At 46.2% G+C, this 16,832-nt stretch overlaps 1 protein-coding gene across 3 annotated transcripts in view; it reads right to left on the bottom strand.

The window, feature by feature from the left end:
- Positions 1 to 16,832, bottom strand: part of CCDC33 (coiled-coil domain containing 33) — a 186,939-nt gene that overhangs the window by 94,064 nt on the left and 76,043 nt on the right. For all 3 annotated transcript variants that reach the window (XM_079991516.1, XM_079991514.1, XM_079991515.1), the window contains 3 exons: positions 13,016 to 13,117; positions 10,923 to 11,014; positions 9,660 to 9,780 (listed from right to left, as the gene is read on the bottom strand). In XM_079991516.1, the coding sequence (XP_079847642.1) occupies positions 9,660 to 9,780; positions 10,923 to 11,014; positions 13,016 to 13,117 (315 nt within the window). The remainder of the gene's footprint in view (positions 1 to 9,659; positions 9,781 to 10,922; positions 11,015 to 13,015; positions 13,118 to 16,832) is intronic.

The raw sequence follows: 16,832 nt of genomic DNA, 5'->3' as shown, positions 1-16,832 counted from the left end.
TGTCAGCAGACACAGGGCTGGTCCTCAGCATCTGTTTCTGATACTCTACATCACCATGAGTTTGTATTGAATTATATATATATATATATATATATATATTAAATAATATTTATTAGTGTTTCAAGAAGTTACAAGAATAAAAAAGAAAGAAAAAGAAAAACAGAAAATACAAAATACTGGAAAAAACCCCAATTAAAAACAAATCCATCTTTCCATATCTTATCTATCATTTGCTTGTTTCCTTGACCTCCTCACACCTCCCTTTTTTGTATTCTAGTTCATTAGTTGTTTCAGCAAATCCTTTCCTTTTTTGTTTTTATCTTACTAATTTATCTTAATATATTGTAACTTTACATTCTGACCTGTTAACAATCCATTTTTACTTAATCCTTTATAACATTACTGCTAAAACCACATAGCTTCATTCCAGCATCCTTCTAACATTCCTTAATTTTACAATGTTTCTGTAAATAGACTTTAAATTTCTTCCAGTCTTCTTCTACCGACTCTTCTCCCTGGTCTCGGATTCTGCTAGTCATTTCCGCCAGTTCCATGTAATCCATCACCTTCATCTGCCATTCTTCCCAGGTGGGTAAATCTTGTGTCTTCCAATACTTTGCAATAAGTATCCTTGCTGCTGTTGTAGCATACTTAAAAAAATTCTATCCTTCTTTGGCACCAATTGGCCGACCATGCCCAGGAGAAAGGCCTCTGGTTTCTTCAGGAAGGTTAGTTTTGGTCTTAGTTTTGGGTTCTAACAATTCTATTTCCAGTTTTGATTTTTCCACCTGAAAACCAATTTTCTTGTCCAAATTATAGGCCTCCATTATTTGGTAATAATGAAGCCAATCTCGCACTTTATTTTTTAGTTTTTCATAACTCTGCAGTTTTAATCTGTCTCCTTGTTCCAAAATTTCCCAATATTTTGGCCATTTGGCCTCCATTTTGAGCTTTTTCTGAGCCTTCACTTCCATTGGTGACAACCACCTTGGGGTTTTATTTTCAAGCAAATCCTTATATCTTATCCAAACATTGAACAGTGCTTCTCAGCATCTGTTTCTGATACTCTACATCACTATGAGTTTGTATTGAATTATAATAAATGCTTGATGAATCTGTTTCCTTCTGTTGTGCTTTTGATAGGATTATAAAGATGGCGACGTTACAACATGTGCAGAGGAGGGAGGCCAAGAGGACCAGCCTTGGAAAGTGGAGCAGTGGGTGCTGGGATGTGTCCAAGGGAACGGGGGGGAGGGGCAATTTGCAGGCCCCCAGCTGGCTTCAGCCCACCGGCTGGCAGCCGGGCGAACTCCGGTCTTGGAACAGCATCAAAACAGCGGCACACAGCTAGGGAAGCCTTCAAAAGCTTGAGCACGCCTCACTCAGCAGAGTGAATAACATGCAACAGAAGTGGCGGACAGAGGCATATGTAAAGCATATTTACAAGCAGTTTATTCAGCATAGTTCGGGACAAAGAAAAACATGTCTGCTCTCTTTCATGTCCAAGAACAGGAAGCATAAGCAAAAGCTATACACAACTGAAGTTCCCAGCAGGCTGTGCTGGAAGTAAACAGACATGTGACATACAACAACTCCACATGCCTGTTCTTAAGGTGGAACAGAACATCAATATCCTAACAGAGGGCACATGGCAAGCTATCGGCAGTCTGGTGGCACAGTCAACGAGTCCCTTTGCCGACTCGTGACCGACTCTGGGGTTGCGGCGCTCATCTCGCTTTATTGGCCGAGGGAGCCGCCGTTTGTCCGCAGACAGCTTCCGGGTCATGTGGCCAGCATGACTAGGTGGGCAGGAGCTGGGACCGAACAACGGGAGCTCACCCCGTCTCGGGGATTCGAACCGCTGACCTTCTGATCGGCAAGTCCTAGGCTCTGTGGTTTAACCCACAGCGCCACCCGCATCCCAGCTGCAAACTAGATGGCTTCAAAAGAGAACCAGATAAATTCATGGAGGAGGAGAGGGCTGTCAATGGTGACCATTGATGGTGACCTGTTGGAGGTAACAGTGCTTCTGAAGACCAGTTGCTAGAGACCAGAGGAGGGGAAGGGAGTTCTTGTGCACGGATCCTGCTTGTGGGTTTGCCATAAGCATCTGGTTTGCCACTGTGAAAAGAGGATGCTGGACTAGATGGGCCACTGGCCTGATCCAGCAGTAGGCTCTTCTGGTTTCCTTATGATTCTATAACACATCATCAATGCTGAGAGCTATTTATTTTATTTATACCACAAAAAAGCACACCAAGAAGTCAATTGTGGATTAGAAACCAGGATAGGGCCCTGTTTCGATGTATTCACCTTCATCAGCTAATTTTTAAAGGGTCATGTCAGTTTGAAAATTTTCAATTTCAATACTTCCAAATTGAAAACGCACAGAAAAGCTCAAGATACACGTTGATCTACCCACACTTGTTATGCTTGAGAAACATAGAAAATAACAGGATATATTTATCTGAAAGTCTTCAAACTTAAACTGACTTCTGCTCAATGATTGAAACTAAGACCTCCACAACGAATCTGGACTAACATGAATTTATCTCTGCTCATAAACTCTTATCTCTAATTCTGTAATGAATTATTGTGTTATACATATTTTTATGAGTTTGAGTTTGTAATCTCTGTTAGAGTTTGCAATCTCTATTTGAGTTTGTAATCCTTGTCAGAATACATACTTTTGAATGGATTAGTTTTTGTTACTATTGACTATTGATTTGCGAGTAGGGACCACTCCCACTATTGAAACTTACATTGGCCTGAGTTCTTGGTGTGCTTTTTTCTTGGTATATTTAATAACAAGAACTCCAATTTATTTTATTTAGGCAGAAGCATCCTCAGAAGGGGTTAACCTGGGCACTGGCTGCTCTCCCCTCAGCACCCTGAGAAGAGAGATGCCCACTCAGCCCACGTCAGCTTGACCACAGAGTCAACAGAGTGACAGGGGGGGGCACCGCTGGGGTGGCAGAAGGATCGAAGCTGATTAGCCGCCACATAAGATTCGCCCGTGGAAAGCCATTAACCTCCCTAAGCAGAGCTCGGCCTTCCCTCAGAGATCCAGAGAACTAAGTGCATCGATCAGGCTTTTGCACACAGGGGAAACCATGGAAGCCTCTCTCTCTCTCTCTCCCCTCCCCTCCGGCCTTCAACTGGGAGCAGATGAAAGGTGGGCAGTTATTATTACTGTTATTTTGCCTTTCCCCCAGACAGGGGCTCAAGGCAGCTTGCAGCTAAAACAGAAGCAGCTAAAAACCTAGGAGGCGGGGAATCATTAAAACACAATTAAACACTAACACAAATTAAATTTCCATTTCACTTTTGATTTGTATACTGCCTTCCTGCATTGCTAGGCACAAGGTGGTTTACAAGATCTCCATGGCTCTTTCTCTTACCACTTGCTTCTGTTCTTATAAAGCCTTGGCATACAGATAATGACAATAAAAAGCATAACAGCACCATCTCTTTCATTAAAAGCAGCCAGTTCCCCAAAGCCTTTTGGAAAAGGGATTTCACCTGCCGGCAGAAGGACAGCAAGGAGAAAGCCAAGTTTAGCTTCTCTAGGGAGGGAGTTCCAAAGTTGCCTGGGGGCAGCCCTCTCCCGTGAGGGTGGTGGGACCAAGAGAAGCCCCCCACAAAAAAGTTCTCAGAGCCCAGGCAGGTAAGTAGGAGGGAATGTGGTCTTTCAGATAGCCTGGGCCTGTGCCATGTAGGGCTTTACAGGTCAAAACCAGTGCTTTGAATTGTGCCTGGAAACAGGCTGGCAGCCAGCGGAGCTGTTGTAACAAGGGAGTCATCTGCTTCCTATAACCAAATGCTAACTCTACCTATTTCACACTTTGTGAAACAATATTGTTATGATGATGATTCATGGCATTTCCATCCCACCTTTTCCTCCAGACCTCACCTGGAGTACTGTGTCCAGTTCTGGGCACCACAGTTCAAGAAGGACACTGACAAATTGGAACGTGTCCAGAGGAGGGCAACCAAAATGGTCAAAGGCCTGGAAACAATGCCTTATGAGGAACAGCTAAGGGAGCTGGGCATGTTTAGCCTGGAGAAGAGGAGGTTAAGGGGTGATATGATAGCCATGTTCAAATATATAAAAGGATGTCACATAGAGGAGGGAGAAAGGTTGTTTTCTGCTGCTCCAGAGAAGCGGACACGGAGCAATGGTTCCAAACTACAAGAAAGAAGATTCCACCTAAACATTAGGAAGAACTTCCTGACAGTAAGAGCTGTTTGACAGTGGAATTTGCTGCCAAGGAGTGTGGTGGAGTCTCCTTCTTTGGAGGTCTTTAAGCAGAGGCTTGACAACCATATGTCAGGAGTGCTCTGATGGTGTTTCCTGCTTGGCAGGGGGTTGGACTCGATGGCCCTTGTGGTCTCTTCCAATTCTATGATTCTATGATTCTATGATTCCAAGGAGCTCAATGTGGTGTACATGGTTATTCCTCTCATTTAATCCCCATTGCACTACACTGTGAGCTCCACTCTGACTGAACTTAACTACAGGGATACCTTGGTTTACAACCATAATCTGTTCCGGAGGTCCGATTGTACAGTGGTACCTCTGGTTGCATACGGGATCCGTTCCAGAGGCCCGTTCACAACATGAAAAGCCCGCAACCTGAAGCGCCGTATCTGTGCAGGTGCGCGGCACGATTTGGTCTTGTGCGCATGTGCGAGCGGCAAAACCCGGATGTAACCCTTTCCGGTACTTCCGGGTTGCCACGGGACGCAACCTGAAAAAACGTAACATGAAGCAAATGTAACATGAGGTATGACTGTAAACCAGAACAGTTTGTAACCCAAGGCGTGCTTTCGCTAATGGGGCCTTCAAAAAAAATTTGATTGTAATCCGAAAAAAGGGACATACACTTCAGGGTTTGTTGTGGTTGTAATCCAAAACGGTTGCAAACCAAGGTACCACTGTATATGCAAATCTGCCGCAGTGAGCATATGTCCAGGTTGGGGGCCCCCTGAATGTGCTGGAGGAGGGCACTGTGAGCACATGCATTCTCAACCCCAAGACCCCCCCCCATGCACTGAATAAAAAATGCAGAGATGGCAAAGGTGGGTTGGGCTTGCCATTAAAGAATGCAAGAGGTGTAACAAGTCTTTAGAAAGGGACTTTCAGCTCCCCTGGAGCAAAGCTTAGAGTAAAACTGGCCACTATTTCCAAAACTCATGCCAGGAGTGCAATGTCTGGACAGCTAATTGTGCCCCATACTCTATTTCTAAGGGACACCACAGTATGCCCTCTAGCCATAAGCATGCTCAGCCCATGTTGTGCACCAAGGAGTTAAATGGCTTGCCAAAAAGCACATAAGGAAGGGAGGGGGGAAGAAAGGGGAGGAAATACCATGACAGTTCAATTCCCTCCGCGGATTAATTTGTAATTCAATTGCTAAATGCAACCCTGTGTGCGGCAAGCATGATTTATGGTATGTAAAGCAAACCACACTGGGTTGGGGGTGGAGGTGTTGCATTCTTGTCTTTTGCTTCTCTAAATCCTCCTCTTGCTTCTGAGGCTAAATAAGAGATATCAGCTTTCAGAAGTTGTCCCTTAAGAAGAAAATACCCTAACCTCCCATTATGGATCAGTCTGATCCCAAGGCTAAAATGAAGACGTCGCCCTGCCTACCCTGGGAAAAGGAACAAAATCACTGGCTTTCCTGTAAGGAAAGTGGGGCTTTCAAAGGGTAGGAGGAAACCAAAAGTGAGGAAGCTGCCTCATACAGAGTCAGACCCTTGGTCCTTCGAACTCAGTATGGTTTACACTGCCTGGCAGCAGCTCTCCAGGGTTTCAGGCCGAGCAGAGTCCCAGCCCCACCTGGAGGTGGCAAGGATTGGAACTCGGAAGCTGGCAATAGCCCTCCCAGACTGTTGCACACATTCATTGCATTTTTCATTGCATTGCATTCCATTTCACATTCAGATTGTGCAGCACCTTTCTGTATTTCTACACACAAGGCCATTTGCAAGCTGACGCAACAACAAAAAGGTAAAGATAAAGGTACCCCTGACCAGAGTCGTCCAGTCGCGGACGACTCTGGGGTTGCGGTGCTCATCTCGCTTTACTGGCTGAGGGAGCCGACGTTTGCCTGCAGACAGCTTCCGGGTCCTGTGGCCAGCATGACTAAGCTGCTTCTGGCGAACCAGAACAGTGCATGGAAACACCGCTTACCTTCCCGCTAGAGCGGCACCTATTTATCTACTTGCACTTTGACGTGCTGTTGAACTGCTAGGTTGGCAGGAGCAGGGACCGAGCAACAGGAGCTCACCCCGTTGCGGGGATTCGAACCGCCGACCTTCTGATCGGCAAGCCCTAGGCTCTGTTGTTTAGACCACAGTGCCACCCTGATGCAACAAAAAAATATACAGCAAAGACCAGGTATCTTATAACAATCCAATCCAATACAAAAAGTCATAACAAAAAAATATGATTGGAAGCTAAACAACCTATCAAAGTAATACTCAATGATCCATGAGAATTTAATAGTACACAATAAAATTAACTCTCACAGTATCATCAAATAATAACTAAACAGAAATTCATTCTCAACAGTTACAGTAAATCATTACTAAACTATAATCAATAAAAACAACAGCAAGTCACAATGCATAAAATATCACAATACATTAAAAAAAAAAAGGTAAAAGGCTCTAATTCGGAAACAAAGTCATATAACTTATAATGTTTTTTTAAAAAATCCCTCCTCTCCCTTCCCAGCTGTTTCTCCTGTTCTTAAAGACATGGCCTGACAGAAGCTTCCGTGATATGCCAACTGAATTCAAAGTACACCCCTCTGAAGATGGAGGAGCATGGTGCATAGGAATGTAGAAGGCTGACTTATACTGAGTTAAGCTCAGCATTGCCCACACTGTTTGTGTTCTGAGCACCACAGTTTAAGAAGGATGTTGACAAGCTGGAAGTTGTGCAGAGGAGGGCGACCAAGATGATTGAGGGTCTGGAAATCAAGTCTTATGAGGAATGGTTGAGGGAGTTAGGTATGTTTAGCCTTATGAGGTATGTTTAGTCTTATGAGGAATGGTTGAGGGAGTTAGGTATGTTAGGGGCTGAGAGGATACATGATAGTCAGATTCAAATATTTGAAGGGCTGTCCCATGGAGGATGGAGCAAGCTTGTTTTCTCCTGCTCTAGAGGGTAAGACCTGAACTAATGAAGAACTGCACTCAGAGGTGTGAATTTTAAAAGATGTTTATATGTGTCCACCTGTGCATTATTTCTGAAAGGGTGGCTTAGATAAGCTTGCTTTCTAATGCAAACTGAACAGAATTTCTCCTCTATTCCCACTCAGCGACAGAGCGCACTACATGCAGAAGGGACTGAGGTGCAATCCCTGGTATCTCTGGCTTAGGCAGGAGAAGGGCTCTTTCCCAGGATAAAAAAGAAAGGCAAAGACCCCTGGATGATTAAGTCCAGTCAAAGGTGACTATGGGATGCGCCACTCATCTCACTTTCAGGCCAAGGGAGCCAGCGCTCGTCCACAGACAGCTTTCCAGGTCATGTGGCCAGCAGGACTAAACTGCTTCTGGTGCAACAAAAACCAGAGATGTCAGGGACTCAGCGGGAGCGCAGGGAGGAGAGGAGATGGAGAGCGAGGGGGAGCAATCCGAGGGCAGCGTAGGAGAGGATGACAGCAGCCCGATAGATTCCGTGAGCCTCTCCAGCGAATCGGAAGATTCACAGAAGGGGGCGCCGATGGGCAGGGCAAGGGGGGACCCAAGGGGGACACCCCAGAAACAAGGGGCCAGCGGGGACTCCCAGAGCAGCAGTTGGAAATCAGGACCAGCTTCCCCACCAGAGCGTAGTGGGGGGGAGGAGTCCCAGGTATCAGAGCCCACATATTCACCACCAGCGAGAGAAGATGAGTCAGGGGTGGCCACGCCTCCATCGGAGAGCGAGGGAACGGTCAAGAGGAAAGTTGCAGGCTGGGCGCGCGCGCCAAGTTCAAATGTACAGGTGAGCGGCACAGAAGGTAGCCCGGATAGGGAACCAGGTCCTAAAGCCCGCCGGAAGGAGGGGGAAGAATCATCAGGGTCAGCGTCAGAGGAGTCCAGAAAGGATGAAACCCTAGCGGGCAGGAGGGCCCAGAGGAGAGAGGAACTTAGGAAGAGGTGGAGCAAAGCGAGAGTCTTAAACTGGTGTGGAAGGGGCGGAGACTCAGACGGGACTTCGCCGGTCTAGGGTTGAGACGTAGAGCTGCGCGCTGCGGCTTTAAAATGGAAACTGAACCTCAATAAAGACTTTTGTACATAACTACAGCCTAGCGTTGGTCCTCTGTGAGCTGGGACCTAGAGGCAGCTCTGACAGTAAGTCCCGTCTCAAGAGCGCACGGAAACACTGTTTACCTTCCTGCCGCAGCAGTACCTATTTATCCACTTGCACTTTTTGGCGTGCTTTTGAACTGCTAGGTTGGCAGGAGCTGGGACTGAGCAACGGGAGCTCACCCCGTCGTGGGGATTCGAACTGCCGACCTTCTGATCAGCAAGCCCAAGGCTCTGTGGTTTAGACCACAGCACCTCCCAGGATAGCTTCTGCCAATCAGTGCAAAGGTAGCTTTTTTTAATACTACACAACAAATCTGCAAAAGGGTTGAGAAGGGAGACTGGCCAGTTCCACTGGGCCATTTAATTGAAAAGCCTTCTTTAAAACCAACATTCAATCCGGGCTTTTAAAGAAAATTAACAGGGTGTGTGACGAAAGGAATAAATTTTCTCAGCCCAGATGGCTCTACTAAATCATTTATGCCGCCAAACCTGCCTCCTTTTTGCCAGCTTTGTTTGGCACCAGGCCTCATCAAAGAGGCTGTCAGCTGAATCTGGATGAACCCCCTTTTGATGGGACTTGGCTGCAAATGTCTTCCTCTTTAGGCTAATTTCCCCCCTCCCCACCAGTTCATCCCCTGAGGGATTGTTTCTTAAGTTGTAGGAGCCAAAAGGAATCTGTTTCGGATGGCAGCTTCCTTTATCTTGGCAGGAAGGGATGCAAGAGGTAAGGTCCACGAAGAGGCCTTGGAGGAACTGAAAAGGGGGATAGGTACTGTGAGCAAGCCTGAAATCCTCCCTCCAATTACAAATTGGATGAAGAGCAAAACAAACAAACAAAGCAAGCACACTCAGGGCCCTCCAGCAGCATTTCTTCCTGCTGTGCCTGAGTCATGCTGGGAAGAGCATGACTCTCCAATGCAACTGTGCAACCCACTAGTCATGGGCCTCAGGTAGGGGCCTCCACCTCTTTCTGTGCAGCCCTGAGCTCAGAGAGCAAGAGAGAAGGGAGGGAGGGAGGCTATATGGATATGGATGAATGGACAGATGGGCCATGGACAGGGGTGTGTTTGGTCTTTTAAATTTCAGTGGTGCCCTGTGTAAGGCCAAAATCCAGCTCCCTCCACTTCTGGCCTTGCATTCTGTGTGATGCTCTGCCGTGTCCTCCTTTGCTCAGCGCCCAGTGTGGGGGGCAACTGGTTGTGCTGCCCTAAATCCACCTCTGGATACTTTTGGCTGGCCACTGTGGGAACACGATGCTGGCCTGGATTAGCCATTGGCCTGATCCAGCAGGCTCCCTATCTCTCCTTATGTCCTTCCCCAAGGCAGAAAACTTTCAAGAGACACTTGGCTAGTACCTGTGGGTTTCCTTGGTTGGTGACTTGCGGGACCTCAAAAGCCTCCGTTGGAGGATCTGGGAAGGTGATGTCCTTCTCTGGGACCGGGTGATCATAAAGCGGCCGGGCCTTCATCTCTTCCCTTCAGAGGGAGGAAGGGAGGGGGAGAATGGAATTATAGGGGTTGTTTGCAGCTACACCTTCGGAAATGTATTGCCAGATGTCTAAGAATGACAACACAACTCTAGGCCCATTTCCTCAGAAGCAAGGGTGGGAAAGTCTGTCCATTGCAAATTCTCTTGCTCCTTCCATCTTAAATTCACTTCTCCACATTTCCACATCAATTTGCTTTTTAAAAATAGTCTTCATAAAAATTCACCAGCATTTTAGTGCTAATTTCTCCTAACACACAACTTTTTGGATGCACATCTAATACGCACATTTGGCAAAGTAATTTCCCCCAATACAACAAATTTTTGTGTGCTATAATCACGATATGTCCATTCATACGAACACGTTATCTCTGTATATGCATTTTTGCCAATACTACTAGGCTGGAGAACTGCACTGCAAAATTTGGGAGAGCGTGACTTCTGACGAATGGCTGCATTTTGGTTTGTTTTTCATTTCTGGACAGCTGCAGTTCAGAAAGTTCAAGTTAGCTAGTTGCCTACATCTCTTTCACTCACCGGGGATGTGTGGTAGGATCTGCACTAAGGCAGAATCTATGTCCTCTTGTGCAAAGATGCTTAGGATTATGATTAAGACATGTATAGAACTGCCCTGTCCCATCCTGTCCCCCTTCATGTGCCTTTAGCTAGAATTCCTGCATTGCAGGGGATTGGGCTAAATCAGGGGTCGGCAATTTTTTTCAGCAGGGGGCTGGTCCACTTTCCCTCAGACCTTGTGGGGGGGCCAGACTATATTTTTTGGGGGGAAATGAATGAGGGATGATGAGCGGTGCGTGAAAGGGCTCTGGAGAGGGGCTGCTTAAAATGGCGGCCGCTCAAGCTGCTGCTGGCACCAACAAAGCCCAGCCTCCTTCCTTCTCTAGGCAGGGCAGGGAGAAGCCAGGAGGAGGGAGGGAGGAGGCGCCGCCACTGTGGTGTGTGAGGGAGAGGGGAGAATGGTGCAGCCCGAACGATCAGAATCAGATCCACGTAGCGATTCCCGGACTGTCCGTGGGCTGGATCCAGAAGGCTAGATGACCCTTTTGGGTACCTTCCAACTTTACAGTTCTTTGAGTCTATTCTTAGCAGCCTGTTGTGATTTCTCCCCACTTACATGTAAGCTTTGACGTTGTTCACTATCCGGCCAACGGCTAAGACAGTGCCATCGGGTTGTTCCAGAGGCTCATTGATCCCCTTGAGGAATACCTGAAATCAGAGAGAACAATGATTACCAAAGACCTGGTTCTGCTCTTAACACATGTTCACAATCATCAACCCTTCCCCTCACTTCTGCCCTAAATGTTACTTCTTAGCATCTTTGACTTCTCATAACTTCTTATTTCTTCCATTTCTTATGTATTCCCTTCTTACATCTCATCTCATCTGTAAGCTCCTTATGCAGCCACTGGTTTCTTTAGATGCCTCCCACTTTTCTTTCTTGTTAGAATTGTTTGCCTTGTGCCTTCAATATTTCACCTTTAAGAAACTCGCATCCATCTTGTACTCCCATCTTTTGAGTATTTCTAGCTATGGAATCTCACCCAGCAGTTCCTTAAGTTTTTTGAAACCAGCCTTTTTCAAGTCTAGACTGCATGTCCAACCACACTCAGCTTTCCCTTGCCTCTGGGTCATGAAACCCAAGAGGACCTGATCATCATTTCCTCCCAAGGTTTACAGTACTTCCACTTTATTAATCAGTTCTTCCCTGTAGGTGAGGACCAGTCCAAGATAGACAATCCCCTTGTTGCTTCTTCCATCTTTTGGAAAAATGAAATTGTCAGTGAGGCAAGGGAGAAATTTGTTGGACCTTATATTTTTGGCAGAGTTTAACAGATATCGGGGCAGTTGAAGTTTCCTTTAACTACCATATCTCTCCTTTTTGAATGTTTGGCAATCTGCTCCAGGGAGGCATCACCCAAGTCTTCAGTCTGGCTTGGCGGTCTATAGCTGACACCACTGTAAGGTCCTTGTTGCTTCCCTCTCCTACAATTTTTACCCATATGCCCTCAATCTGTTTTCCATGGTATTCCATGTTCCAGGTCATGAATTTCATCACAAGTGTACATATTCTTTATGTATAATGCTGCTACTCCCTACCTGCTTGGTCTATTCCTTTTGAACAGGTTATACCCCTCAATTTCTACATTCCAATCATTAGTCTCATCCCACCAGGTTTCAGTAGTGCCTATTAGGGTCATATTAGCCACTTTGCATCAAGAGTTCAAATTCATCTTGCTTGTTTCCCATACTCTGAGTATTAGTATAGAGACAACTGAAACCATGAGTCATTCCCTTCCTTCTTGCAGTTTCCTGCCCTTTATCAGGTTTCTGGGGCACCTCCTCAGTTTCCTATGCATCAATCAAGCTACTATCACCAGTACCAGTATTATCCCATCTGTAATATTGTCTCCCTCCCCGTTAAGCTCTCCTAATCAGGTGGCATCCTCCAAATATTGTTGGGCTTCAGCTTCCATCAGCCCCAGCCATCATGGCCAACTGCAACTAACGGAGGAGCAGAATCGGGGGGGGGGGGGATTCGTGCTGTGAGCCCCTCCATGTTATGCTCAGGTTGTATATATTTGCAAATAAAACAATCTATCCTCTCCACCGACCTTCCTTCCAAGGAGACAAAACCTAGAGTGAGTGCTGGAACCCCTGGAAATTCTCACTGCTCAGAGACTGGGGTGCTACGTAACAATATTAAGGGTTTTTTTTTAATATAAAAAGGTACCTTAAAAGGGGGGAGGAACCACAATCATTCCTGATGGAGGAGAGTTTCCTCCTATTCCTTCACTTTCTCATTTCCACCAATACAACAAAATTAATGGAGACAGGATCTCTAGCAAGCAGGGATAGAAACTGGGAGAGGAAGGTAGGAAGGGAAAGGATCCATCCATTCCAGACCCTTGATCATCTCAGTCACTGTCCTCTGCACATATTCCAGCAAGTCAACACCTTTCTTAATTAATTAGTTTCCATTCATTTAAAGTCACCACATGCTGTGTGAAAATTCCCCACCTTTCTATGTTCTGAAATTGTCGCCAATCTATTTGGTCAGCAGAAATAGGATTGCAGCTGCAGGAACTTTCAGGGCATATGACCCCAAAGGTCTTGGCACTGGCCTGGTGCCACTCACCTCCTCAGAGGTCCCAAAGATCGTCAATTCCACCTCGCCCACCATTTTGGATTTGCCAGCCTGAGCCTTACCTCCAAGCCTGTGTAATTCATTCCAGGGTAGCGGGAGATGAGACTGCCTTTACGGATTATGGTGACATGCAGCTTGGTCCCCGCTGGGTCCTTCTTCCTAGGCTGTTCAGGAAAGAACGAAATGCTTAAGGTGAAATGGGAATGGAGAGAGAGCAAGCAAATGAGGCAGCAAACCAAGAGTTTCTCAACAGTCCAGATTACTCTGCGTTGACCCTGAGCAGCCATAACAGCAGGCACTGATAATTAAAGCCCATTGTCCTCTGGAGTGCCCTGTCTAGAAAGATCAATGTCATCAATCTTTCCCCTTTGGCATTTAAACATTTCGCAGCCCAGGAAGACCTGCCACCAACCTCTGTGGGAAAAGTAAATAATGTTTGGATCAGCAGAGAAAAGAGGCGAGGACTGAGAACACGTTATACATTTAAAACACACTGTTTCAGAAGACACAAGATTTACCCACCCGGGAAGAATGGCAGATGAAGGTGATAGACTATATGGAACTGGCGGAAATGACTGGCAGAATCCGAGACCAAGGAGAAGAGTTGGCGGAAGAAGATTGGAAGAAATTTAAAGTTTATCTACAGAAACATTGTAAAATTAAGGAATGTTAGAAGGATGTTGGAATGAAGTAATGTGGTTTTAGCAGAAATGATATAAAGGATTAAGTAAAAATGGATTGTTAATTGGTGAAAGAACAGAATGCAAAATTATAGTATATTAAGATAAATCATTAGGATAAAAATAAAGATGGAAAGGATTTGCTGAAATATCTAATTGAATTAGAATACAAAAAAGGGAGGTGTGAGGAGGTCAAGGAAATAAGCAAAGGAAAGAAAGTTATGTAAAGGATTGATTTGTGTTTTTTTTTAATTATCTGCATCTTTTTTTCGTGTTTTTTCCTTTGTTCTTGTATTGTTCTGTATTTTTTTTGTTTTTTTTCTGTTTAAATGTGTTCTTTGTTTTTTCTTTTTGTAACCTTTAAAATCTCAATAAAAATCTATTGGAAAAATAATAATAAAACACACTGTTTCCCCCAAAGGGTCCTGGGAACTGTAGCCTGCCAGTGCCACTACAATTCCCAGTGCCACTACAATTCCTAGCACCAACACTGAACTGAGGGCTGTGAGGGGTAGCCCTTTCTTCCCAAACCCATAAGCAGACTTGCCACAAAATGGTGACCCCCTACAGATTTCTTCAATGTGAGTAAAGCAGCCATGCTTGGGCCGCCAGCAGCTTTGGGTGACCATTTGGGATCATGAATAAATCAGCCGGAGAAACACAAAGAACCACATGGAAAGCTAATCTTGGGGCCACCGGAGTCTGCAAATGGACTTTGGAGCAATCACACCACAAGACAGCTAATCATTATTACCTCATCAATACAAGCACTCTCCTTAAAAATCACTGCTCAAATGAGGGGAAATGGCGTATGGAATAAAGGTCAGGTTTTTAATGCAGAGAGGGAGGAAGTTAACAGGCGTTACATTCTGCGCTGCGTGAAACCTTCACAAAAATGCAGAATTCCTCTCCCCCATACCCGCCCAGGATGCAGCGGCTCCTTCTGAGGCAGAGGAAGACAAGTCCATCTTACCCAGAGCTGACGTTTTAGGTTTGTCCCCCTCCTCCTCCCTACAAGGACAGGAATTGAGTCTGGGGGAGAGGAAGAAGCTGACAGCCACTGCAGTCCCCTGGACCAGATGTACAGTAAGTAGGCAGCAGGCAGGTGGGGGCTGGCTGAGGGCAGATGGGCAAGGCAGGGCCCCATCCTCCCCAATCGAGCAGTTCCAAAGGTCCCAGGTTCAGGGGTGCTGTGAGGGAAGGACTTTGGGGCCCATATGGATTTTCTTCTGGAAGCACATAAAGCGGGAAAGAGTCCTAAACTTGCACTATATTCTACTATGGTTCCAGAAGGGGCTTCACTGTGTTCCGTTCCAGTTGTCTCACCTAAAAGAGGATACTGCATTACAGAGTTGGGAGAGGTTCAGGACAGTTCCAAGAAAGAGCTTCTTCCCAGAGTACAAACACAGAACTACCTCCCAGAGGAGGCAGCAAGGGCAACCAACCTAGATGGCTTTAAAAGAGGATCAGACAAGTTCATGGAGGATAAAGCTATTGTTGGCTGCTGGCCAACATGGCTCTGCTCTGCCCTCCACAGAAGGAGGCGGTAACACTTCTGAGCGCCAGTTGATGGAAGTCCCAGGAGGGAAGAGGGCTGCTCTTGTGACTGGGTCCCTCTTGCTAGATTCTCGTAGTGGGCATGTGGCTGGCCCCTGTGAGAAGAGGATGCTGGACTCAATGGGCCCTTGGCCTGAACTAGCAGGCTGATATGATGTTCTTATGCTTAGTTAGGGGAAAGTCATGAAAACAGAATATGATACGATACGATACGATAATCTTTATTGTCATTGTCCCATACAGAACAACGAAATTGAAAAAATATACATCAGACATTCAAAAACCAACAATACAATATACTCCCACAGAGACTACCTTACACTACATTTAAAACCGAAATCACATTTGGATAGAAACTGTTTCTCAGGTGGCTAGTCCCAGTCTTTATAACCCTGTACCTTCTTCCAGAAGGGGATGTGGGTGGCGCTGTGGGTTAAACCACAGGTCCTAGGACTTGCCGATCAGAAGGTCGGCGGTTCGAATCCCCGCGATGGGGTGAGTTCCTGTTGCTCGGTCCCTGCTCCTGCCAACCTAGCAGTTCAAAAGCACTTCAAAGTGCAAGTAAATAAATAGGTACCACCCCACGGGAAGGTAAACGGTGTTTCCGGGTGCTGCTCTGGTTCGCCAGAAGCGGCTTAGTCATGCTGGCCACATGACCTGGAAGCTGTACGCCGGCTCCCTCAGCCAATAAAGCGAGATGAGCGCCACAACCCCAGAGTCGGCCACAACTGGACCTAATGGTCAGGGGTCCCTTTACCTTTAGCTTCTTCCAGAAGGCATAAGCTGAAAGAGATCATTTCCAGGGTGCACACTATCCTGCACTATCTCTGCAGCTTTCTTGTGACACCTGGAAGCATAGATTTGATCCAAGGTAGGAAGAGTGCACCCAATTATTCTGTCCGCAGTCTTTACAACCCTGGACAGCATTGTTTTCCCCTGACTGTAAACTGCCATGTGAATGCAGCCTGGCTCAGACCAGCTTGATCTATGTTGACTGGAAATGGCTCTCCAGGGTTTCAGACAAGAGGTCTCACTCCATCCTGCCTGGAGATGTCAGAGCTCAAACCCAGGCAAAGCAGATGATGGCCCTTCCCCTCTCTTAAAGGGACCCCTGGGCTCTGGCTTACCACATTTACTCAAGCACATGCTTCTGACTTCTCAGGCTTTGAAAACCTGAAACATTTTCCCATCACGGATTATTGCCTTTGCATAAAGATTTCCTGGGCCTGACCCCAGTGAACTTCAACAAAACGCTTTTTTGTGAGTGAGGCTGCTGCAGAATGTAGTGTGTAAGCCTGGAATTAGGAGGTTGCCAACAAAGGTCCGTATAGTTAAAGCTATGGTTTTCCCAGTAGTGATGTATGGAAGTGAGAGCTGGACCATAAAGAAGGCTGATCGCCGAAGAATTGATGCTTTTGAATTATGGTGCTGGAGGAGACTCTTGAGAGTCCCATGGACTGCAAGAAGATCAAACCTCTCCATTCTGAAGGAAATCAGCCCTGAGTGCTCACTGGAAGGGCAGATCCTGAAGCTGAGGCTCCAATACTTTGGCCACCTCATGAGAAGAGAAGACTCCCTGGAAAAGACCCTGATGTTGGGAAAGATGGAGGGCACAAGGAGAAGGGGACGACAGAGGATGAGA

This window comes from Podarcis cretensis (genome assembly GCF_951804945.1).
Source record: "Podarcis cretensis genome assembly, chromosome: 9".
In the NCBI taxonomy this organism is placed as follows: Eukaryota; Metazoa; Chordata; class Lepidosauria; order Squamata; family Lacertidae; genus Podarcis; species Podarcis cretensis.
This window is presented reverse-complemented; position numbering and strand designations above follow the sequence as displayed.